The sequence below is a fragment of the Arachis hypogaea genome, chromosome 20, assembly GCF_003086295.3.
Source record: "Arachis hypogaea cultivar Tifrunner chromosome 20, arahy.Tifrunner.gnm2.J5K5, whole genome shotgun sequence".
In the NCBI taxonomy this organism is placed as follows: Eukaryota; Viridiplantae; Streptophyta; class Magnoliopsida; order Fabales; family Fabaceae; genus Arachis; species Arachis hypogaea.
In genome coordinates, this window is record NC_092055.1 from 79626767 (window position 1) to 79653481 (window position 26715).

The following is a 26715-nucleotide window of genomic DNA, read 5'->3' on the forward strand; positions in this document are numbered from 1 at the left end:
GGGGGTGGGTCTTCGGACCCCTCCCCTCCTACACTCTTCTTCCTTTTCTCTTCTTTTCTTCCTTAGGAGTAGTTTCGTTTTCTTTGTACTTTTCAGTTATAAATTTTGAAGTTTTAATTTTAGTTTCAATCTTCATCTTTACTTTTCTACACTTTCTTTCTTTTCTATTTTGGTAGATCAATGATCAACTAACTTTTTTCATTGGGTTAGAGAGCTCTATTGTGATTCAATGGATCAATTTCAATTTTTATTCTTCTTCTTCTTTCTTTTCTCTTGATTTTACTAGAAAGTTTTCAATCTTCATCCAATTGGATAGTTGTCTTGGAAAAGAAGCTATTCATACTTGGATCTCTTCGGAACCTTGGAAGAGGAATGAAGAGATCATGCTAGAAATGCTTTCTCATGTTGGACCAAATTGGGGTTTGGATAGGTATGGTGACTATAATCCAACCAATACTTTGATTTGGAAATGCATGTGGTATAATCAGTGACCATACTTCATCTCTTCTCATGAGCAATTGACCAAGGAATTGGCTATTGATCAAGAATTGAGAGATTGAATTACCAAGAAATTGGAATTCGATCATTTAAGATTGCCAAGGAGATCAATGAATGCATTGATTGAGGAAGAGATGAGAATGAACATGATCCGGAGGGTTGCAATATCTCTTGATCCCAATGTTCATTTTATTTTTATTTCTTACATTTACTTTTCTTGCCATTTTACTTTTCTGCACTTTATTGCTTTCTTTACATTCATGCAATTTACATTCCCTTGTTGCTTATCACTCCAATATGATTCGTCTAACTAGGATAATTAATCAACCATTGATTTCTTAATCTGTTAATCTCTGTGGGATTCGACCTCACTCTTTTGTGAGTTATTACTTGACGACAATTTGGTATACTTGCCGAATGGAGATTTGTTGAGAGACAAGTTTCCGTGCATCACTGACGGCACGCGAATTGGAGCACTGTAGCTCGAGATATCGCAGATTGAAGTTGTAGGTGAATAGTGTTTTAATGGAACCCACACTCTCTTCTTCAACCTCACTTCAGCTGTGTTTTGTTGTTTATGTGGCTGAAGGGGGGTTCATTTAACTGCTTATATATGTTGGGCTTGGGCCCAACTTGGGTCCGGTCCAACCCATTAGTGTTTTTAGCCCGTTCGGCCCAACTTTGAGCCAAACCTTTAAAATTAACGCCCAGTTTTCTATTTCTAATATTTTTCTAAGGTTTTTGATTGTTTTCACTATTTCTCACACAGTACCGGGAAGATTTGAACCGGTCTGACCGGTTCAGTTGCCGGTTCGTAATTTTTCGCAGAAAATACATTTTCTGACTTAGAAAAACCTACTAAGTCCAAAAATCATATTTAAATCCTCAAATTCTCACTTTAAATTTTCGAAACCTAATTTGGGCAATATTAATTAACTAATTAGGCGGTTATTTAGTCATGGTTCTTAAACACACGCTTCAGCCATGCGTACGCGTCGATTCTAACTTCTTAAATCCTTAATTTCTTGTGTTCTTCCAACTTTTGCATGCTCCTTTTCCATCCTCTATGCCATTCCTATCCTATAAAATCTAAAATCACTTAATGCACATATAATGGCATTGAATGGTAATGAAAGAGGATTAAAAATTTGCAATTTTAAGCTTTGGAGCATGCTTTCTTTCTTAGCACAAAATTAGGAAGGAATATCAAAAACATGCAATTTATATGGATACTGTGAGAATAGTTGAAAAAATCCACTCAATTCAATCCAAAATATACCATAAAATAGTGGCTTATCAGGTACCTGCATGCAGAGTTCATTGTTTAACCCTCCTCCTTTGGTTGGAACCAATACAATTCCCCCTGACATCAAATCTAAGTTTGGTGTTGGAAATTCATCACCCACCAAGCAGAGCGGAGGTCCCAAGAAGAAGGTACCTAAGGGCTGAAGGAACAAGAAGACTCCCACTAAAGATATCTCACCTGGGATGAAAGTGGTGTTCACTAAAAGTCTAGTCCTACCTCATACAGTGAACATGATCCTTTCTCTTGAGCACATTGAGTTGATACATGATAGCACAAGAAAGAAGTTCATAATGAGGGGTGAGAACCTAAGCCCCTATGATCCTCCTCCTTAGAGGAGCTGACCATCAAGCTAGTGATGGTAAAGAAGCGCTTGTGGGGAGGAAACCCAACCAAGAGTATCCTTTGTTTTTATTTTAGTTTGAGTTTCATTTATTTTTTATTGTTTTTCATAGTTTTCCTTGGTTTAATTTTGTTTGTGATCATGCACAGTGTTTAAAACAGGGACAGGAGAACTCAGAAGGAAGAATAGAACACCCTGGAACAACAAGAAGTGGTGTTAAATGCCAGGAGGGCGTTTAACGCCCAAGAAGGAAAGTAGAGACTAGCGTTAAATGCCCTGGCATTTAACGCCCATGAAGGATTCTTTTTTACCCCCACCAAGGGCGCAAAATGCCAGCAGAGCATTTAGCGCCACACATGGCTTGTCCCAAGTTAAAAAAAAAAAGAGTGTCATTACTAGCGTTAAACGCCAAGGCTGGCGTTTAGCGCCAGGCACGTCAGTTTTGAATCTGAAGGAAGGAGTTTAACCAATGGTTAAATCCCCAACCCCCACCCACTTTGACCATTCAACCTACTCCTTCTCTCTTTCCCTCCACTATTCGATCCACATTCATCCACTCTAATTCTCAAAATAACCTCCCATCAACCTATCAAATCCCATACATCTTTCAACTCACCCCCACTTCACCTAATCACCGATCTTCAATCCCATCAATCTATCTTTCCCATTAACCACATTCAAATTTCATTTTCCTCCCACCCTTACCCCCTAGAACCGAACCCTAACGCCCCCACCTCTATAAATACTGATGCCAGGGCATTTTGGCCAGTTTCACTGACCTTTTCTTTATGGTTTTAGGGTAGTTTCATGCACTTTCTTAGGAAATAAGCAAGTTTTGGGTAAAATTTCACTTACATCTTGATTCAAGCTAACATTGTGATTTTTATATCAATTCATGAGAATTATGCATGAATTGAATGACAAATTAGATGATACATGTCTCATAACTTGGATCAAAGCTTTGATGCAGTATATTGCTTGATTTCAGGATAAAGGAAGCAAGGAAGAACCACGTTAGCAGCCACATTAGTCTAGCTAACGTGATCACTAACGTAGAATGAAGGCTAGCTTGCAACGTTAATGAGAAAAGTGATTGCCAATAACGCCTTCGTGAGCCATCATAGCCCACGTTAGTTGCCACGTTAACTATGTTAACGTGGAAGCTAACGTGGAAGAGAAGTAGAACTCCAACGTTAGTGGTAAAAGTAAGTGCCACTAACGTTCCAAAAGGGGCAATTGGCCACGTTAAGAGCCACGTTAACTTAGTTAACGTGGACTCTAACGTAGAGGGAGCAAGAATCACCAACGTTAGTGACACTCACCTTTGTCACTAATGTTGGATTGAGCCACTATGAGCCACATTAGTTGCCACGTTAATTACATTAACGTGGAAGCTAACGTGGAGAAGAGGGATGATGAGCCAACGTTAGTGACACTCACCTTTGTCACTAACGATGGAGATGGCTATAAATACCACGTTAGAAGTCACGTTAACTTAGTTAACGTGAACTCTAACGTGGGAAGTAGGGGCGTTCTGAAGCGTTAGTGACAAAGGTGAGTGTCACTAATGCTCTCGAAGATTTGGCAAGCCTACGTTAAAGGCCACATTAACTATTCTAACGTGAACTCTAACGTAGGGAGAAAGGAATACTCTCAACGTTATTGAAAAAGGTAAACCTCAGTAACGTTTGCGAAGGGCCAAGGGTCAATGTTAGTGGTCACGTTAGTGCCACTAACGTTGAAGTTAACGTGGACTACTTTGGGTTAGGAACGTTAATGAAAAAGGTGATTGTCACTAACGTTCTCGAACCCACACTTTCACTTAACGTTAACGCCACTAACGTCCTAAGCTAGAATCCCTGCCTACTTCACACTTTCTCTCTGCAAGTAAAGCTAAGCCCACTGAAGAAGATAACTGCTTCAACTCAAGATCCAAAGGCCCATATCCAAGACTTGAAGAGCCAACTAGAAGATCAAAAGAATAGTATAAATAGGGAGAACTTTGAACTAGAAAGAGGAGCTTTTGGCATTATTAGAATTACTCTCTGTATTTTACTTTCTCTGCAACTTTTAGTTTAATTCTCAGAATGTACTCTCCATCTATGCTTTTCATTCCCAGAGCTATGAACAACTAAACCCCTTTCATTAGGTTAGGGAGGTCTGTTGTAATTTGATGGATCAATAATAGTTTTCATTATCCTTCTTCTTTCTTTTCTCTTGATTTTGCTAGAAAGCTTTCAATCTTCATCCAATTGAGTAGTTATCTTGCAAAAGAAGCTATTCATACTTGGATCTCTTCTGAACCTTGGAAGAGGAATGAAGAGATCATGCTAGAATTGCTTTCTCATGTTGGACCAAATTGGGGTTTGGGTGGATATGGTGACATATAATTCTCCCAATAATTTGATTTGGAAATACATGTGGTATAATTAGTGACCACACTTCATCTCTTCTCATGAGCAATTAGACCAAGGAATTGGCTATTGATATGATTTGAGAGATTGAATTACCAAGGAATTGGAATTCAATCACTTAAGATTGCCAAGGAGATCAATGAATGCATTGATTGAGGAAGAGATGAAAATGAACTTGATCCGGAGAATGCAACATCTCCTAAGCCTAATGAACTCCCCATTTCTGATCTTACCCATTCTCTTTACTTTCTGCTATTTACTTTCATGCTAAACTCCCCTTCCCCATTTAAGATTCTGCAATTTATCTTCCGTCATTTATTTTCTGCAATTTACTTTCCCGCCGTTTAATTTCCTGCAATTCTCAACCCAATTTCTGCTTAGCTCAACTAGAACATTTTTCCAATTAAAGTTGCTTGACCAATCAATCCCTGTGGAATTCGACCTCACTCTATCGTGAGTTTTTACTTGACGATAATTTGGTATACTTGTCGAGGGAGATTTGTTAAAGGACAAGTTTTCGTGCATCAAATACCCACTTCCTCACCTCTTCTCCCCACACCTCCAGCTACCATCTTCCATTCTACTATCTCTATCTCTTCATAAAATATCTTCAAGGAAGAAGAAAGATAAGGCAATCGCCTCTGGTCCATTTAATTTCACTCGGTTTTTCTCTAAGACCCACGAGGATCACTTTCATGAGATAGTGAGCAAAAAAAAGGTGATCTTCGAAGTCCGCTTTGATCTTCAGCTGGAGGAGTACCTAGAGATCCGGGAATAGATTTTGATGAAGGGTTAGTAAATTCTGACCAACCCCGTGACTGACGTGGGCGTGCTTATGGTCAAGGAGTTCTACGCCAACGTTTGGGTGACCTACAAGTATGCCACTAGCATTAATCGGGATTCGAAGAACTGACGCACCATCATCCGAGGGGCGATTATGGAGTTTAGTCCAGAGAAGATGAGGGAGATACTTCACTTGCTACCATCCCAAGATGACTATCACTCTTACACGCAGAGGGTCAACACTGACCAGAGACTGGATGATGACTTACGTCATCTACCTCTTTCTCTTATCTAAAAAGACCATAGAATTGGTAAAATCTTATTCAGGTGATGCAATTATATGAACTATATGATGAATTTATGGGACATTGCTTTGAAATGAGTTTTGCTTGAATTTCATGTGAAAAGAACAACAAAGGATGAAATACGGGAACACAACAGATGATGAAATAGGGGAGCACCTCTGGCACTGCGTTTTTTGCAAGGAGTACTCTTTCACCAGTCCAGGATAGCGCTACGCTCGTTTGAAGAGCGCTATGTTCTCCTACAGCACTATACATGCACGGGAGGAGCTACATTCTTCACCCAAGAGCGCCTGTGATAGTTTTCAAAGTTGGGGAAAATTTGGCTAGTGACGCGTACGCGTGCGTGATGCATACGCGTGGAAGTGGCATTTTTGAAGGGTCATGCAAACGCATGGATAAAGTGGCAGCGAGAAAGTGGTATTTTGAAAGGCAACGCGTACGCGTGGAGGACGCGTACGCGTGGGAGAGTGCTCTTGGCGCGAACGCTACGCTCTCCTGGAGAGTGCTGAATATGATGTGCACGCGTGAGTGTACGAGCGCTACGCTCTCCTGGGAGCAAAATATTAAGCCAGATGGATTGTACTAACTGAAAATGTGAAAGGCCCACTTTGAGATCTTGCAAGTACACCTGAGGACTCACAAAAAATTTGTATAAATAGGTGGTACCTTGAATTAGAAAGGAACTTTTTGGATCTTTTAGCTTCTGGAGACTTTTGGGAACTTTTACTTTTCTTTCACTTTTGTACTTAGTTTTATTTTCCAGTTTAAATTTCCGTTTTGTACCTGAAGCTATGGGTAGCTAACTTCCCTCTCATTGGGGGAGGGAGCTCTATTGTACTTGATGGATTAATTGATAGTGAATTTCTTATTCTCTTCGTCTTCTCTTTGATTTGCTAGAAGGAATTTCGTTCTTATTTCTTAGTGTTCAATCATCTTGAAAAAGAGGTTGAATGCAAATTGGGTTTCATGGGAACCTTGGAAAGGAAAACATGAAACCATGCTTGAAATCCCTTCTCACATTGAGTAGATCTGGGTTTTGGGATAGGATATGGTGACATGAAATCTATCCAAATATTTGGATCAATGAGGATGTGTGGTAAAATAAGGGACCAAGCTTATCTCTCATCATGAGTGATGAGTCCATATTTGATGATGTATTTTGACCCAATTTGGATGGTTTCTAGCACATGAACTCACACTTAAGCACCAAAATAGTATACCTTTGTGTTTTGTCCCCAATTTGATCCTAAATGTGAAAACATACAATTTTGTGCTTGAAATGAGCAATTTAATTCCACTTTTATTCCATTTGATACCATGACAGGTTTGTTGAGTGATTTCAGGCCTTTGAGGTAAGAATGAATGGCCAAAAGTAGAAGAAAGCATGTGCAAAAGGAAAAACATGAAGAAAACAAGGAAAAGCACACACAGCAAAGTATGCGTGTGAACGAGCTCCTCTGCGTACGCACAGGTCGATATTCAACCAAGTGTGCGGACGCACGCGTCTATGCATCCGCATAGGTCCCTGCACGTGGTTTCAACGCGTTTCTGAAGCCTTTTGGGCCATTTTAGAAGGCTTGGATGCTGATTTTGGAGTGCTATATGAAGGGGAATTCAACACATATGAAGACATTAGGTTATAGTTTTAATTTTCATTAGGTAGTAGTAGTATAGAAAGCTTCCATAGGAGTAGGAGTAGTGTAGAGTAGCATTGCTCTCTTAGGGTTTCATTTCAATTTCTATTGTAGCATTTTATAGCAAGCTTTGATTTTGGATTTTGCTTCTTTAATTGTAAGTACTCTCAATTTTATCTTCAATTATAGCACTTTTGCTTTCACTTTCCTTTGGTTCAAGCACTTTGTCAATTTTTACAATTTTGAGTTCTTGAATTTTTGATCGATGGATTTATTATTTCATGCTTTCTTTATGGTTGATTGCTTGTTTATATTTGGTTTTGTTGATAGTTGGTTATAGTTTTCCATTTTACTTTGCAATTTGCCATGTTTTACTTTTATGCACATAAGGTGTTTGTGAAAATGCCAACTCTAGAATTTAAGTAGATTTTCCCATCTTGGCTTGGGGTTTGAGTTCCTAGGATACTAGAGTCATAATGTCCGATATTTAGTGGTAATTCTTGGGTAGTTAGTTAACTCTTGTTTCCATTGACGCTAGCCTCTTATCAACTAGTTTGGTAAGTTGGGCAGGACTTATGGATTAAGGTCAATTATGCTTGCTTGACTTACTCCTCGATGCTTGGGGTTAACTAAGCGAGATTGACTCATGGTAATTACCATAGTTGTGGTTATGGGAATGATAGGATTCCTTAGATTCTCATTCTCAAGTCAAGGCTTTCTATGCATTTATAGCATTTTCACTAGTTTTGATCTCATTTCTTTCTTACTTGCATGAATTCCAATTTTGAGTATTGCTTTGTTCTTTTATTGCTTACTTCTTTCAATCTTTCATCTTTTGAATTCAAAACCCCTTTTTGCCTCCACAACCATTTCATTTGCATTCCTAGGGAGAACGACCTGAGGTTGAATTACTTTCGGTTTATATGTTTTGTATTAAAATTATTATTTGATTTGAGCATTACTTGTTGGCTTAGAACTATACTTACAACGCCAATCAAAGATTTCCTAGCCTACGGTTTTGTTCAACCCATAAATGAGCAATTAGACCAAGAAATTGGATGATTATCAAGATTTGAGAGATTGAATTACCAAGAAATTGGGGTTCAATCAATCATGATTGCCAAGAGGTTGATGAGTTACATGATTGAAGATGAGATGATCTAAATTTAATCCAAAGAGAGCGACATCTCCTAATCCCAATGAATCTTCCCTATTCTTATCTTCCGTATTCTTTATAGCCTTTCTTTAATTTCTATCATTACCCATCCCCCATTTATTATTCAGTCATTTATGTTTCAGCACTTTACATTCTTGTCATTTACTTTTCTACACTTTATTGCTTTCTTTTACTTTTAAGTCATTTATATTTCTGCTAATTTAGAATTATGCACTCAATAATCTCTATTGCTTAGCTTGACTAATTCACCCATTAATTAAAGTTGCTCAATCTACCAATCTCTGTGGGATTCGACCCCACTCATAGTGGGTTATTACTTGACGATATTTTGGTGTGCTTGCCAAAGAACGGATTCATTATATAGTGAGTGAATTCTGGTCATCAAGTTTTATGGCACCGTTGCTGGGGATTGGTTTAAAATTTACAATTACTAAATTGATGGGTAGTTAGATTAAGATATTTTATTTACCTTGCTAATTCCTTTAATTTCATTTTCTTATTTTCTTCTTTTCCTTTAGCTTTTGAATTTTTGTTGTTCATTGTATATATTTCGATTTTAGCATACTAATCTACTAACTGTTTGATCAATTGCACCAATCATTCTAACCATAAGTCTTAACAAGAGTGATTCCTTCACTTGTCTTTTGCCTGTTTGTTGCTGAATGTATGACAGGTAGAAGAGGAGAAACTTCATCCTCTTTTGATAGTGAACCTGAAAGGACCTTCCTTAGACCAAGGAAGGATGCAAGAAGCAAGGGAATAGTTGGAGAGGAAGCAATGGAGGAAGATCTAGATGTTACTATGGAGGAGGAAATACATAATCAAGTTAGGGAAGGTGTTGGTAACCATGTTGGGCAGAAGAGATGAGTTCTAGGCTCTTACATCAATCCAAACCCAGGAAATTATAGAAGCAGCATTCTAAAACCAACCATTCATGCTAACAATTTCGAGTTAAAGCCTCAACTCATCACCCTTGTTCAAAACAACTACTCATTTAGAGGAAGTGCATAGGAAGATCCCAACTAACATTTAACCACATTCTTGAAGATCTATGATACAGGGAAGGCTAATGGTGTCTCCCCGGATACCTATAAGCTACTATTGTTCCCTTTTTCTCTCAGGGATAAAGCATCAAAGTGGTTGGAATCATTTCCTAAGGAGAGTTTGACAACTTGGGAAGAAGTAGTGAACAAGTTCTTGGCAAGATCCTACCCTCCCTAAAGAGTTAACAGATTGAGAGCTGAGGTGCAAACCTTTAGAAAACAAGATGGGGAAACTCTCTATGAGGCATAGGAGAGATACAAAAAATTGACAAGAAAATGCCCTCCGGACATGTTCAATAAATGGGTACAACTGCATATTTTCTATGAAGGGTTGACACAAGAATCAAAGAAGACTTTAGATCACTCTTCAGGAGGCTCACTCAATAAGAAGAAGACAATTGAAGAGGCCATAGACATCATAGAAACTGTGGCCAATAATGAGTACTTCTATGCCTCCGATAGAAACCCAAGAAGGAGAGTAATGGAGCTCAAACCTATGGATGCTCTGCTAGCTCAAAACAAGGTGATCACAGCTCAACTAGTAGCTCTAACCAAGCAGATGGAGAAGAATCAAGTCTCAGCTATCAAAGCTAAAGCACCTATGCAAGAAGAAGATACCCCAGAAGTTGAGTGTGAATGAGAGCAAGCCAGCTATGTTAACAACTCATCCAAACCATAATATGACCCCAACACCAAAACATACAACCCAGGTTGGAAAAATCACCCAAAATTTGTGTGGAAAAACCAACAAAACCACAACCAACATCACAAACCATACCACTCTAACTAATACAACAACCCCATCCATCAATCAAGCAACCATAGATCCTACCATAACTCACAAAATGCACCCTACCACTCCACCTAACAACCATACAAAAACCATTCTCAAGATGTATCATCCTCAGCCACATAATCATGTGATAAAAGCAACAACTTTGCAAGATTGGAGGCTGCTATGTCATAATTGGCAGGCAGTATTGCCACGGTTAAAGAGACACAATTGCAAGCTGAAAAAAAGATAGATGCATTCCAAGAGGAGGCCAGATCCAACATAACGAACCAAGGGGCAGCAATTTTAAAACTAGAATCACAACTAAGGTGCTTGTCTAAACAAATACCAATGCCTACACATATATTTTCCAGTGATACCATGGCCAATCCAAGAGGGAAATACAAGGCCATCACACTAAGAAGTGGGAAGGTGGTGGGGGAGATTTCCTCAAACCATAACTTGCAAGAAAAAGAAGCTGCAAATGACTCAGAAACTAAGAAGGAAGAAGAGACACCTGATCCAGCTCCACCAAAGCAAGTTTTCAAGCCCTATGTACCAAAAGCACACTACCCACAAAGGCTGAGAAAATATGGGAAGGATAGCCAGTTTTCTAGGTTCTTGGAGATCTTTAAGAAGGTTCAAATTAACATACCTTCTGCTGAGGCATTAGAGCAAATGCCACTTTATGCCAAGTTTCTAAAGGAGCTCATGACAAGGAAAAGAAATTGGGAAGAAAAGGAAACTGTAGTGCTCACAGAGGAATATAGTACCATCATACAAAAGAAGTTTCCCCAAGAGATGAAAGATCCTGGGAGCTTTCAAATCCCCTGCATCATAGGGGATATTAGCATTGAAAAAGCATTGTATGATCTAGAAGCTAGCATTAACCTCATGTCCTTGGCCATGATGAAAAGAATGAGAATTGAAGAGGCCAAACTAACAAGAATGGCACTTCAATTAGCTAATAGAACATTCAAATTTTCTCATGGGGTAATGGAGGACTTATTGGTCAAGGTGGGGGAGTTCATCTTCCCAGCTAATTTTGTTGTACTTGATATGGAGGAAGAGGCTAACAAATCAATCATACTAGGAAGACCATTTTTAGCTACTATTGGGGCCATAATTGATGTACAAAAGGGAGAGTTAGTCTTAAGACTGCATGAAGAAAAGATGGTGTTCAATGTCTTCAAAGCAATAAGCTACCCAAAGGAATCCATTGGTGAATGCATGATGGTGGACACAATGGAGAAGCTAGTTCAAGGAGTCCTAGAAGAAGAACAATGTAAAGAGGCAATGGAGCAAGATCAACAAGCATCATGTGTTAAACTACTACAAGAAATCATAGAAGGCCTAGATAAGGCAAGCAAGAAGGAAGTGGAAGCACCAAAGTTGGAGCTGAAGACCCTGCCTCCAAGCTTTAAGTATTCCTACTTGGGTAACAATAACACATATCTAGTAATCATTAATTCAAGCTTGAGTGAAGAACAAGAAGAGGAGCTTATCAATGTGCTAAGACAACACAAGGATGCCATAGGATGGACACTTTCAGATTTAATGGGGATCAACCCTTCAATGTACATGCATAAAATCCTTCTTGAGGAAGGTGCCAAGCCCTTAAGCCAGCTACAAAGAAGATTGAATCTAACAATGAATGAAGTGGTGCAAAAAAAAGTGCTGAAGTTGTGGCAAGCAGGGGTGATCTACCCAATCTCAGACAGCCCTTAGGTGAGCCCAGTGCAAGTATTCCCCAAGAAGGGAGGAATCACTGTTGTGTCAAATGAAAGAAATGAATTCATACCAACAAGAACAGTGACTGGATGGCGCATGTGCGTATATATATATATATATATATATATATATATATATATATATATATATATAATATAGGAAGCTCAATGAAGTCACAAGAAAGGACCATTTTCCTCTGCCCTTCATGGATCAAAATACTACTATTTCTTGGATGGATACTCAGGCTACAATCAGATTGTAATGGACTCTAAAAACAAAGAAAAGACTTCCTTTACTTGCCCTTATGCTGTCTTTGCATATAGGAGAATGCCCTTTGGATTGTGCAATGCACCTGCCACATTCCAAAGGTGCATGCTATCTATATTCTCTGACAAGATTGAAAGGTTTATTGAAGTTTTTATGGATGATTTTTCTGTATTTGGTGATTCATTTTCTAAATGCTTGCACCACCTTGCTTTGGTGCTAAAGAGATGCCAAGAGACCAACCTAGTTTTGAACTGGGAAAAGTATCATTTTATGGTCACCGAAGGGGTGGTCCTTGGCCACAAAATCTCTAAAAAAGGCATAGAGGTGGACAAGGCTAAGGTGGAAGTGATTGAGAAATTACCCCCACCTTGCAATGTCAAAGAAATTAGAAGTTTCTTGGGGCATGATGGGTTTTATAGAAGGTTCATTAGAGACTTTTCAAATATTGCCAAACTTTTAAGTAACTTGCTTGTATCTAAAGTACCTTTTATCTTTGATAGAGAATGTATGCAAGCCTTTGATGAGCTTGAAAGCAAACTCTCCTCTGCACCTATTATAGCACCACCTAGCTGGGATTTACCTTTTGAATTGATGTGTGATGCATCACACTTTGCTATTGGTGCTGTTTTAGGATAGAGGAGAGACAAGCTAGTGCATGTCATCTATTATGCTAGCAAGGTTCTTAATGAGACTCAAAGGAACTACACCACCACAAAAAAGAACTCCTTGCTATAGTCTTTGCATTTGATAAGTTTAGATCATATCTCATTGGTTCTAAAGTCATTGTGTTTATTGAGCATGCAGCTCTTAAATATTTACTGACCAAGCAAGAATTTAAGCCTAGATTGATAAGATGGATCTTGCTACTCCAAGAGTTTAATATTGAGATTAAGGATAGAAGTGGGGCAAAGAACAAGGTGGCAGACCACCTATCAAGAATCCCAAATGAGGAAGATGAAGCACACAACCTTGTAGTGAATGAGAGCTTTCTGGATGAGCAGTTGATGATGATCTAAGAAGCCCCCCGGTTTGCGGATATAGCCAATTTCAAAGCTATTGGAGAGCTACCTTCCAACATCAACAAACACTTGAAAAGGAAGCTCATCAATGATGCCAAGCACTACATTTGGGATGAGCCTTACCTCTTCAAGAGGTGTGCTGATGGGATTTTAAGGAGATGCATCTGAGGAAGGACAAGAGGTCCTTTGGCACTGCCATGATTCTACATATGGAGGCTATTTTAGTGGAGAAATGACTGCAGCCAAGGTGTTGCAATGTGAATTCTTTTGGCCTACAATATTCAAAGATGCAAAGGAGTTTGTGACAAGGTGCAATGAATGTCAAAGAGCTGGCAACCTACCCAAGAAAAATGAAATGCCACAGAGATTCATCATAGAGTTGGAGTTATTTGATGTTTGGGGATTGATTTCATGGGACCATTCCCACCCTCATACTCAAGCAACTACATATTGGTGGCTGTGGATTATGTGTCAAAATGGGTCGAGGCCATAGTTACTCTAACAAATGATAACAAAGTGGTGATTAATTTCTTGAGGAAGAATATATTCAGTCGGATTGGGGTTCCAAGAGCTCTTATAAGTGATGGAGGAACTCAATTCTGCAACAAAAAACTTGAGACACTCCTCCTCAAATATGGTGTCAAACATAAAGTAGCAACCCTATACCATCCACAAATCAATGGTCAAGTTGAAATTTCAAATAGAGAGCTCAAGAGAATCCTTGAGAAGACTGTTGGGAACTCAAGAAAAGATTGGTTCAAGAAGCTAGATGATGCATTATCAGCTTATAGAACATCTTTTATGACACCTATTGGCATGTCTCCATACCGATTGGTGTTTGGTAAAGCTTGTCATCTACCAGTGGAGCTTGAACATAGAGCATTTTGGGCTCTAAAGATGTTGAACTTTGATAATCAAGCTTCTGGAGAAAGAAGGTTGTTGCAACTCAATGAGTTAGAAGAATTCAGAACGCAAGCTTATGAAAATGCTAAAATTTATAAAGAGAAAACAAAGAAATGGCATGATCAAAAGCTGACAAGAAGAGAGTTTGTTGAAGGTCAAAAGGTGCTGTTGTACAACTCAAGGCTCAAGTTTTTTCCAGGGAAGCTAAAATCAAGATGGTCTAGACCCTTCACAATTATCAAAGTCTCTCCTTATGGTTATGTGGAGCTTATAGATGAGAAAACTCAGAGGACTTTCGCTGTCAATGGCCACAGACTCAAGCAATACTTAGGAGACTCACTGGATGAGCAAATAGTGAACCATAACCTCAGCCGAAGAGGGAGAACCATCAAGCTAGTGACGTTAAAGAAGTGCTAGTTGGGAGGCACCCCAACACTCATATCCTTTCAATTTCAAGCTTTCTAGTGTAGCTTATGTTTAAGTCACTTTGGTTGATTGATTTTCAGTTCAGTTACTAGTTGTTTAGTTGATAGTTTCTTTGATTTGAACTCCAAAAGTTTTTCTAGTTGCTGGAAGTGCAATCTTGCATGTTACATTATATGATGATGTTAATTATATTGAGAAGCTAGCTAAAGAACTAAGTTTGGTGTGGCCACCAACCCACTTAATTTTTGGATTTATAGCAATTTGATTAATTTTTAAGAGTAAGCCAAAAATTTAAGTTTGGTGTGGCCACCATCATGAGCCAGTTACTAGATGCAAAGAACCTAAGTTTGGTGTCCAAGAGACATACAAAATGAATACCATTCAAGAGGCTAGGCTGTTGGAAGCCAAAGGACACCCCAACATAAGAAGGGATCTATACATTGAAGCTGCACCATAATGAGCGAAAGGTTGGTGAGTCCCATGTTGAAAATCTACTTTCTAAAATTACTACTTAGTGTTCCTTTTAGTCAACTATTTGTTTAAGAATTCTGCTATAAGTCCTTTAAGTTCCCAGTTTTTATTTTGAGGAAGAAAATGTCTTTTGTTAAGTTTTTACTTCATCAGTAAAATTTGTTGTTTCCATAAAGAGTCAATGATGAGTTGTTGAAAAACAAGAGTAAGAGACTAAGACCCAAGTGAGCTAACTCAGATTAAGAGATGAGGAACAAGTATGGAATCATGAATAAAAATCTGGAAGTAAGTAATTCATAATGAACAATTAGACATAGAGGACATAACAAGTAAATGCCAAGGATGACCCTTTAATATCCATAGAACCAAGAAGTAGTAAGCAAGACCCAAGGCTCTGAGCATCAACAACTAGGATAAAAGAAAAGAAGCAAATAGCTCAAAGAGCCAAGATCCTAGTAGATGCTTGTGGTGAAGATGTGTCAAGAAGAGAGACCTGAGCAAGTAAATTTTTAGGGGTATTTCAACACCTAGTACCCTAAAACCAACTGGTTTGGGAGTGCTGAGTGAAAGCTTAACCTAAAGGGTCACCTTGAGACAAAACACTTAGAGTCGTGGTCAATCAAAAAAACAAAAGAAAAATGAAAGGAGAAGAGAAATCCAAAGAAAAATAACAAATCTTACTACTTCAAAGTGACAATCAATAGAAAGGGCTCTAAAAGCAGGCACTTAAAAGGGCTCTCAAAGGTTTGAAAGTTCATCTTGAGATGAAAGCAATAAGAAAGTTCATGCATGATTTGATACTTAGTCTATATCTTTAATTATGAATATAGTCTCTTAAGGGTCAAGTTTCAATCAGTTAGAACAATTCACATTGATTTGCTTGGGGACAAGCAAAATTTAAGTTTGGTGTTGTGATGACTTACGTCATTTACATATTTCTCTTATCTAAAAGGACCATACAATTGGTAAAATCTCATTCAAGTGATGCAATTATATGAACTATATGATGAATTTTTGGGACATTTCTTTGAAATGAGTTTTGCTTGAATTTCAGGTAAAAAAAATAATAAAGGATGAAACAGGGGAGCACAACAAAGGATGAAATAGGGGAGCACCTCTGGCACTGCGTTTCTTGCAAGGAGCGCTCCTTCACCAACCCATGACAGCGCTACGCTCATTTGAAGAGCACTACGTTCTCCCGCAGTACGATACATGCACGGGAGGTGCTACATTCTTCACCCAAGAGCACCTGCAATAGTTTTAAAAGTTGGAAAAAATTCGGCTAGTGATGCGTACGCGTGGGTGACGCGTACGCGTGGAAGTGGCATTTTTGAAGGCACCTCAAAGATCCACCACTAAGGCGTACCAAGCACCAAACGCCAAACCCCTCCTCTAGAAGGCGAGGAGCATCATTAAGATTGATGAACAAGAGAAGGATAACCCTACGAGGGAGTCTACTAGGTTTCCCAACCATTATTGCGAGCTCATGTTCCCCCTTGTGACTGAATGGAACTATCACCCTGAACCTCTTTCCAACCCTCCGGCTCACGTGGTTCAGTTTGTGATATCCCGCATTGAGCGGCGACAGTGCGGATTTCTCATGAGACGACCGCAGGAGGCAAACCTCTCATGGGTGGTGGAGTTCTACTCCAACTACCACTCACCTTCTCTCACATCCGTATGTGTGCGCTGGAAGCAAGTTCCCGTCTCAAAGGAAGCTATTTCAAGGAGTACTCAAGACCAGACCATTGCCGGATGGGATAGACGCTTACCAAGAGGTCTTGAAGCAGCGTTGTGAATTTGGTTTCAATTTCGATTGGGATGCCGTTCTCCGGGTAATTGCCATACCAGGGGCATTTTGGATCCAAGGGAGAATGAGACCCCGGCCCAAGGGCATTAATGCACGTGCTTCCAAGCATGGGCCCAAATTTTATCCCATTATGTGCTTCCAAGCACCCATGGGTCATCTATCACCGTGGAGCTAGCCTTGTTGGTTTGGTGCATACTTACCTAGAAGCCGGTCAATGTCCCTCTTCTCATTCGATAAGCCATGGGTCGTGTCCATGCTAGAGGAAACCTACCCTTCTCGGCTTTGGTGACCAAATTAGTTGCTGCTGCTGGGGTCGCTCGGGAGACTAAAGACCGGAAGGCACAAATTCCGGTGGATGGCGATATCGTCCCAACCGGAAAGTATCTCAAGCCTCCGGCAGACAACGGAAACCTTGACATAACTCTTCTTGTGGACATTCCCACCGCTTCATCTGTACCACCTATATCATCCCACCAACTCCTTGAGGATCTCCATAAGAAGATGGACCGATACGAACGGCGGAACCAATGTCGGTTTGCTTACATAAAGAAGCTTTTGAGTTGTGTGACCCCACCTATGGAGGAACCGGAGATTTCCACTTCCACCTCGAACTTCAGCGAAGATATCATGGATGGAATGGATAACGGATGCTCCAAGGTCGATCGCCCCTTGCGCCTCACCAATAGTACCGAGGACAGTGCTAATTCTTAAGTTTGGGGAGGTCGTTCGACCGGTCTCCGTAGGTAACACCCAAATAAACCTTGATTTTCTTTAGGTAATTAGGATAGATTTCATGGTTAGGTTTTTCTTTTGGACGCCTTTTGCATGATTAGTTATTTCTTATTAGGTCTACTTGTTTAGTGTAATGATTCTCTTCCCAAGAAACTAAAATTTTTGGGCAACCCTACCAATTTGAAAAATTTTTGTTGCTAAACTTGCTTGAGGAATGTATTTTGGAACATGGTTTTAGAGTTGAGAACACAAGCAAGTGAGACTTGAGCCAATTGCGTGGTTACATCTTATAACCACTTATCTTCCTTCTTGTGTGCATTGTTCTCCTTCTATCATTGTAATCCTTGATTTGCTTGACTCTATATATCCATTATTGTGTGTATGAATGAATGTATGTGATTAAGGCCATCATTTCGCTTAGCCACTTATCCAAAAAGCCTTACCCCACAATAACCTTTGTTAGCCAAATTTGAGCCTACGCTTAACCCACTTGTTCTTAATTTTAGCACATTACAAGCTTAAGGCGGAAAACTATAAATGTCCGTATTTGAATCTCTGATTAGCTTAGGCTAGTATGTGTGTCACTCAAGTGTGGGAAACGGGGGACATTGGTTGAGGTAAGAACATGTTTTTGTTTTTTATGGAAAATATTGGGGAGTGGGTACATACTCATGTGTCTATTGTATATGTAAACTATATGCATTGGTCTTTTGTATATAAGTACATCAAAAAAAAGAAAGAAAAAGCGAAAATAGGAAAACAAAAAGAAAAGAAAAAGGAACAATGAAAAGAAAAAATATATATATAGAAAGAAAAGAAAAAGCAAAAGAAAAAAAGAAAGAAAAAGGGGACAAAATGCCCTAAAGTAGGATTCAATAACAATCAATGCATATGTGTAGTGAACAAAGAAGAATACATGAGTATGTGGAAAAGTAAGGAATGGATAGTTGGGTTAGCACTTAAATGTATAGGTTATATATAGGTTAGGTGGGACGCTTAGGTTAATCAAAGATTCAAATTTTAGCCTACTTATTCGTATATATATATCCCTACCTTGACCCTAGCCCCATTACAACCTAAGAAAAGCACTCATGATATGTGTATGCATGCATAGAATAAATGTTGATTGTTAGAGGAAGAACGAATTTTGGAAAGCATGAAATAGAGGAGAATTGAGTGATCAACCCTATACACCGAGCGGATAGAGTGTAAACACTTCCGGTGAGGGTTCGAGGCTCAATTCCTTGTTCCCGGCTCTCACGAGCATTCTTCATGCAAGTTATGCGCACTTCACTTTGATAATTGGAATTGGTAGAGTTCATATATTGTTTATCATTTTGCCCTGCATGCTTGTATATGTTCTTAGAGGATTGGTTTGCTTTTAACCAAGTAGATAGTAGCATTCATTTTAGTTGCATTCATATAGGTAGATTGCATCTTATAAATCCTATTCTCTTGTGATTCTTTGGTCTTTGGCTTTCTTTTAAGCATGAGGACATGCTTGATCTAAGTGTGGGGAGGTTGATAAACCCCGTTTTTAAGGTTTAACTAGTATGGATTTTGAGGGTTTTTATCAATGTTCCTTCACACTTATTCATAGAAAATGTATGGTTTTGTGTTTCCTTCTCGATTTTGCTTCATGGATGAAAACATGCTTCTTTTGCACTAAATATGCCATATTTGAATCCTCTCCTATTACCATTCGATACCGTGATCCGTTTGTTAAGTGATTTCAGAAGTTATAGGGTAAGGATGGCTTAGAAGAGAGAAAGAAAGCATGCATGAAAGGAAGGAGCATGGGAAATGAAGCTTGGGAGTTTGAGCAGCGACGCGCATCTTACGCGTACGTGTGGATGCGGGCTACTAGATCGGCACGCGGAAGCCAAAGCTAGAAGCCGGCGCATTCGCACGGCTGGGCCAAAACCTCATGGACGCGCACGCGTGCTTGACGCTTGTGCGTAGATCGTGAAAACCCAGGGACGCACACGCGTGCTGTACGCGTACGCGTCGGTGCCGGCACGTGATTTTTTAGTGAAAACGTGCTGAGCAATTTCATAGAAGCTGTGTGATGCCAGGGCATCTTAGGCTAGTTTCACTACCCTTTTTCTTTGTTTTTAATATGTTTTATGCACTTTCTTGAGTTATAAGTAAGGAATTGGGATAAAAATTCATGCATGCCTATAATCACCTAACCATGGTTAATTTGATGCAATTTCATGAGAATTATGCTATAATTACTTGTGTGCTAAGAATGATAAGAATTATTATGACTTTAGCAAAGCTTTGATGCATGTATTGGTTGATGACAGGTGAAGAAAGGCATAGAAGAAAGTTGAAGAAGGATCCTAGAAAAGATGAAGAAGAAGCAACGTTGGTGGCCAAGTTGGACCACCAACGTTGCCTCAAATGTTGAAAGGGAGGCAGAGTAATTCTCTGCGTAATTTGCTGGTGCTCACATTGGAGGGAACGTTAGCCAGCCAACGTTACCCCCAACATTGTGAATAAATGAGCTTTCTGTACGCATTGGAAATTCTGGCAATCCACGCGCCGCGTAGTTGACGCGTACGCATGGATGGGTAACGTTGGACCCAAACGCTACCTCCAACGTTGGTGGCCAACGTGCGCAATTGTAATCTCCAAAGTCTGAATTTGAAAATGCGCAACGACGCGTACGCATCCATGTCGCGTAAGCGTGGGCCTAACTTTTGAGATTTTCGCACACGCGTACAGCACGCGCATGCGTGGGTTGGCCAACATTGGAGGGAACGTTGCCAGTCCAATACTGAGGCCAACGCTCTTCTACATGTTTTGAAATCTGGAAATGGGATTTTTGCATCCACACGCACGCGTGCAGCACGTGTACGCATGGATGTGCATTCTGACCCCATAGGCGCGGACGCGCAAGGCACGCGTTCGCGTGGGTAGAAGAACGTTGGTACTCCAACGTTGAGTCAAACACCAACGACAGCAAATTTATCTGGTTTTTAAGAAAAGCGTTTGAGTCAACGTTGGCCTTCAAACGTTGACTCCAACTTGAAGCACCAGAACTTGCAATTCAAACAGATCTCTTCTCAACAGCAGGGGAAACCAATTGGAGCCATTTCAACCCAATTCCATCAAGGCCAAAAGCCCAATTCAGAGATTGAAGATCAATGGAAGAAAGTGTATAAATAGCTTAAAATTTAAGTTAGAGAGAACTTTCACTTCACTTTTTACTTTTCGGTTCATTTTAATTCAGAATGTACCTTTCAATTCCATTTTTCATTTTGAGAGCTATGAACAACTAAACCCTTTCATTGGGTTAGGGAGCCTTGTGTAATTCAATGGATCAATATTAGTTTTCATTCATCTTCTTCTTTCTTTTCTCTTGATTTTGATAGAAAGCTTTCGTTCTTCATCCAACTGGATAGTTGTCTTGGGAAAGAAGCTATTCATAATTAGATCTCCTCTGAACCTTGGAAGCGGAATGAGGAGATCATGCTAGAAATGCTTTCTCACATTGGATTAGAAATGCTTTCCTACCAATACTTTGATCTATGAATTTATGTGGTAGAATTAGTGACCGATCTTCATCTCTTCCCATGAGCAGTTAAATCAAGGAATTGGGCAATTGTTCATGCTTAGAGAGATTAGATTGCCAAGAAATTGGGATCTAATCACCTAATATTGCCAAGAAGATCAATGAATGCATTGATTGAGGAAGAGATGAAAATGAACTTGATCCGGAGAATTATCACATCTCCTGACCCCAATGAACTCCCACTTCTGAACTTACCCATTTTTTTATATTCAGTTCTTTAATTTCATGCTGAATTCCCATTCCCATTTAATTTCATGCAATTTATGCTTCTGTCATTTAATTTCTTGCAATTTAAGTTTCCCGCCAAATTTACATTATGCTATGCTCAACCAAATCTGATTTCGCTCAACTAGCACAATTCTCCAATTAACATTGATCAACCAACCAATCCCTGTGGCATTCGACCTCACTCTACAGTGAGTTTTTACTTGACGACAATCTGGTACACTTGCCGGTAGAAAATTGTTGTGAGACAGTTTTCGAGTGAATCAAGTTTATGGTGCCGTCGCCGGGGATTGGTTTCGTATTGAAAATTATTAAATTGGAGGATAACTAGATTGAGCACATTTCTTTTCTTTTGATTAATTGAATTTTAATTCCAGTTGTTCATTTATGTTCTCTGCAATTTTTAGTTATTTTTTTTTAATTTCTCTTTACTGCTTTACTTTCCAACAAAACTAACCCACTAACTCATTAACTGTTTGATTAATTTCCTCAATTGCTCTAACCATACTTTTTCATTAATTGTGAATCCTTCATTTGCTGGTTGCTGCTCGTTGTGCTACTTGTATGACAGGTAGAAGAGAGGTTTCAACCTCCTTTCACAGTGAACCGGAAAGAACATTCCTGAGATTAAGAAGGGAAGCAAGAGGAAAGAGTGTTGTTGGTGCAGAAGAAAAGGAAGAAGACTTAGATATAACCATGGAGGATGATATGGAAAACCATCATGAAGGAGAGGTGAATAATCATGCCAGAAGAGGTGCAGCCAACCCTGCTGGACAAGAGAGGAGAGTTCTGGGATCATACATCAATCCAAACCCAGGAAACTGTGGTAGCAGCATTCAAAAGCCAACTATCCATGCTAATAATTTTGATTGAAGCCTCAGCTCATAACTCTAGTCCAAAACAACTGTTCTTTTGGAGGAAGTGCCCAAGAGGACCCTAATGAGCATCTCACTAAATTCCAAAGGATATGTGACACGGCTAAATCTAATGGTGTTCATCCTGACACCTATAGATTGCTACTGTTTCCATTTTCTTTGAGGGACAAAGCTTCAAAATGGCTGGAATCATTTCCAAAAGAAAGCTTGACAACTTGGGAGGATGTAGTGAATAAATTCTTAACAAGGTTCTACCCTCTACAAAAAGTAAACAAGCTGAGAATGGAAGTGCAGACATTCAAACAACAGGATGGTGAGACTATTTATGAAGCCTGGGAGAGATTCAAAGATTTGACAAGGAAATGCCCCCTGATATGTTTAATGAGTGGGTGCAACTTCATATCTTTTATAAAGGGATGAATTGTGAATCAAAAAAAGCTGTAGACCACTCATCTAGAGGTTCCCTTAACAAGAAGAAGATCATTGAAGAATCTATTGATTTTATAGAAACAGTGGCTGACAATGAGTATTTTTATGCCTCAGACAAGAGCAACAACAGGGGGAGTCTTGGAATTAAACCAGATGGATGCAATCCTGACCCAGAAGAAGATGATCACCAAGCAACTAGCTGAATTGACTAAGCAAATAGAGAAGAATCAGGCTACAGCCATCCACACTCAACCATCATCTCAAGGAGAGTTGGAAATAGAAGAAGGAGTTAATTGGGAGGAAGCTAATTACCTTGGAAATTCATCTAGGCAAGTTCATGATCCATATTCTAAAACCTATAACTCTGGTTGGAGGAACCACCCAAACTTTGGATGGGGGAACCAACAAAACCAAGGCCAATACCACAGAACACACAATCCAAGCCAGTATAACAACTCCACTCACCAACACTCCAACCAAAAACCATACCAGACCACACAAAACACTTATTCACAGCCACCATATCAAGCCGCAACAATCACTCTCAACACCCCAATTTCAACCAATAATCACCCCATGACGAAGACAGAATGGCCAAAATGGAAGCTATGCTTGCAAATCTTTGCAAGGAGTCTGAAGACATGAAAAAATTCAGGGAAGAAGTGAGAGGGAGTATAAAAAGTCGAGGAGAGGTTATTAAGAATCTCGAATCTCAGGTATGACATCTTTCACAGCAGATTTCGAAGTCCACTGATAGTTTTCCAAGTGACATTGAGAAAAATCCAAGAGGGAAAGTGAAGAAGGTAAGATGGGAAGAGTGTAAGGCAGTTACTCTTGCAAATGAAAAAATCCTGGAAGAAGATACCAACAAGCCAACAGAGCACAGCCAAGAAAGTTCCCAGAGCAACTTGGAGAAAAAGGAACAAGGAACTAGATCTATACAAAGGAAAGAATCAACAAGGAAGTTAATACCGAAACCCTATGTGCCAAAGGCACCATTTTCTCAGAGACTTAGGAGGTGAGAAAGAAAGGTCATATTCAAGATTCCTAGATATGTTTGCATCTCTCAGTGTCAACATCCCCTTTATCAAAACTCTCCAACAGATGCCTACATACATCAAGTGCATGAAAGAGCTGTTGACCAAGAAAGGAACCTTAAAAGGGGGACAAACAGTGACGATGAACAAGGAATGTAGTGCCCTCATCAAGAAGGATGTACTCCCGAAGAAAAAAGATCCAGGGAGCTTTCATATTCCCTGTGCCATAGGAGAGACAAAAATTGACAGGGGATTTTGTGATCTAGGAGCTAGCATAAATGTGATGCCTCTATCTCTTATGAAGAAGTTGCAAATCAATGAGCTAAGATCCACTGATGTAATCATCCAATTGGCGGATAAAACTCAGAAGCAGGCCGAAGGAGTAGTTGAAAATGTGTTGGTGAAAGTGGGAAACTACTTCCTCCCCACTGACTTTGTTGTTCTGGACATGGAGAAAAATTACCTCCATCGCATTATTCTGGGGAGACCATTTCTAGCCACTGTTAGAGCACTGATAGATGTGGAACAAGGAGAGTTAATCCTGAGAATACATGATGAACATCTCACCTTCCATGTTTTCAAAACTCCATCTGAGTCTGAGCCAGAACCTAAAGAGCCAAAGGATGATCACAGTAACATGTGCACAAAGGAAAGCAACATTGAATTAGCAGCTGAACCATTGAAACATTCCTTGGTGAACAAGCAAGAATTTCAAGAGATACAGCAACCAAGAGAACTCAAGAAAGAACTGCAGCCACAAGAGTTGGGAATAACAGCTAACGAGGAACTCCCTGACACAATGATCAATGGAACACTACTGGAAGAAGAGGAAAGAGTCGTGAAGAAATTACCAAGAGGATGGAGAAATAAGAAAATTTCTACAGAAGATCTTTTCCCTGGAAACAAGGTGATATCAGCTCACCATCCATTAATCTCAACACAGCTTCTGACACTTCCATCTCAGTTACCCAAGTGTTCACAGTCAGAAAGGTCCTTTCCTTGGAATATGTAAAAATCATCAAGGAGTCAAGTGGAGAAAGCTTCACTGTGAGGGGAGAAGATTTGAGGCATTACAATCCGCCCTAACAGTAAACCAACCGTCAAGCTAATGACGCTAAAGAAGCGCTCCATGGGAGGCAGCCCATGATTTAGTTTCCTTGTTTTTAATGCTTCAGTGTGAATAATAATTGTCGCTCTAACATGAATTCAAGCTCTCATAGACAATTTTGACAACTACCCATGACATTGTGAAACATATGATCCAATTCTAAGTTTAGTGTGCCTACCTTTCAAAAATGATGATCATATTGCCATTTGGACATGTGTTTCTTGGAATATATAGCCAAACATTAAGTTTGGTGTTGTATATATTGCAAGAACAAGTCATGAGAGTCAAAGTTCTTTTGAGTCTTGAAACTCATGAGAGAGCAACCATGTTTATAATTTTTAATTCATGTTTAAAAATAGAAAAATAAAGTGGTTCTCATGATGGTTTAACCAAAGGTGACACTAATCCAGCTGAGGTTTCAATGACATTACTTGGAGGAAGTAACACTTTGAACCATATAGCCAAACACTAAGTTTGGTGTCCTCCAAGACTATATAACAACACAAAAGGAGTCACGGATGGATAAACAATCATGAGTAATACTAGTCAAAATTTTAGTTTTAAATTCAAGCATTGCTTGCCATGTATTTACCGCCACCTATTCTTATTCTTTTCTTTGTTTTGACATGATGGATAGGTATGCAGAAGGATAGCTTTATGAAAGGGACAAGACAATGAATGATAAAGATAGCGTGAGGACAAAAAGTAAGTCACATGGTTGGAAGGGTGCTTCTTGGGAATAAAAATCTGCACACCTTGAGAAGAGGGACCTAGAAGACCGAAGAGATATGCTTAATGGAGAGGCAACTTTTGTCTTCATTTAACCTTGCATGCACACCCTTCATTCATAACCTTTCCCAAAGAATTCTAACCATCCATTCATCATTAAAGCTTACTATAAATGGATTCACTTGGACCGTGCATATGAACCAAAATGTTCATACTTCTTGTACTCTAAACAAATTCGACTCTTGTGTTTGATGCACGGAAACTTGTCTCTCAACAAGTTTCCCTCGGCAAGTATACCAAATTGTCGTCAAGTAAAAACTCACAATTGAGTGAGGTCGAATCCCATAGGGATTGATTGGTCAAGCAACTTTAATTAGAGGAATGTTCTAGTTGAGCCAAGCAGAAATTGAGTTGAGTAATTGCAGAAAATTAAATGGCAGGAAAGTAAATAACAGAAAATGTAAATGCAGGAAATAAATGGCAGAATGTAAATGGCATAAAGTAAATTACAGAATCTTAAATAGGGATTTGGGAAGATGAGCATAAAAGTAAATGGCAGAAAATAAAGAGAACGGGTAAGATCAGAAATGGGGGATTCATTGGGCTTAGGAGATGTTGCATTCTCCGGATCAAGTTCCTTTTCATCTCTTCCTCAATCAATGCATTCGTTGATCTCCTTGGCAATCTTAAGTGATTGGATTCCAATTCCTTAGCAACCCAATCTCTCTAAGCTTGAACAATTGCCCAATTCCTTGATTTAATTGCTCATGGGAAGAGATGAAGTTTGGTCACTGATTATACCACATGCATTCCCAAACCAAAGTATTGGTAGGATTATATGTCACTATACCCATCCAAACCCCAATTTGGTCCAGCATGAGAAAGCATTTCTAGCATGATCTCCTCATTCCTCTTCCAAGGTTCCGAGGAGATCCAATTATGGAGAGCTTCTCTTCCAAGATAGCTAACCAATTGGATGAAGAACGAAAGCTTTCTAGTAAAATCAAGAGAAAAGAAAGAAGAAGAAGAATGAAAACTATTATTGATCCATCAAATTACAACAGAGCTCCCTAACCCAATGAAGAGGGGTTTAGTTGTTCA

General features: G+C 39.4%; 1 protein-coding gene and 1 non-coding gene across 2 annotated transcripts; one reads left to right on the forward strand and one right to left on the reverse strand.

The window, feature by feature from the left end:
• The first annotated feature begins 10983 nt into the window (after positions 1–10983).
• LOC140183100 (uncharacterized) lies at positions 10984–12000 on the forward strand. Its single transcript, XM_072231114.1, has one exon. The coding sequence runs from the start codon at positions 10984–10986 to the stop codon at positions 11998–12000; it is 1017 nt and encodes a 338-aa protein (XP_072087215.1).
• Positions 12001–22584: 10584 nt separating this feature from the next.
• LOC112787516 (small nucleolar RNA R71) lies at positions 22585–22691 on the reverse strand. Its single transcript, XR_003194926.1, has one exon. It is a non-coding gene; the product is annotated as a small nucleolar RNA R71 (small nucleolar RNA).
• Between the last annotated feature and the right edge of the window lie 4024 nt (positions 22692–26715).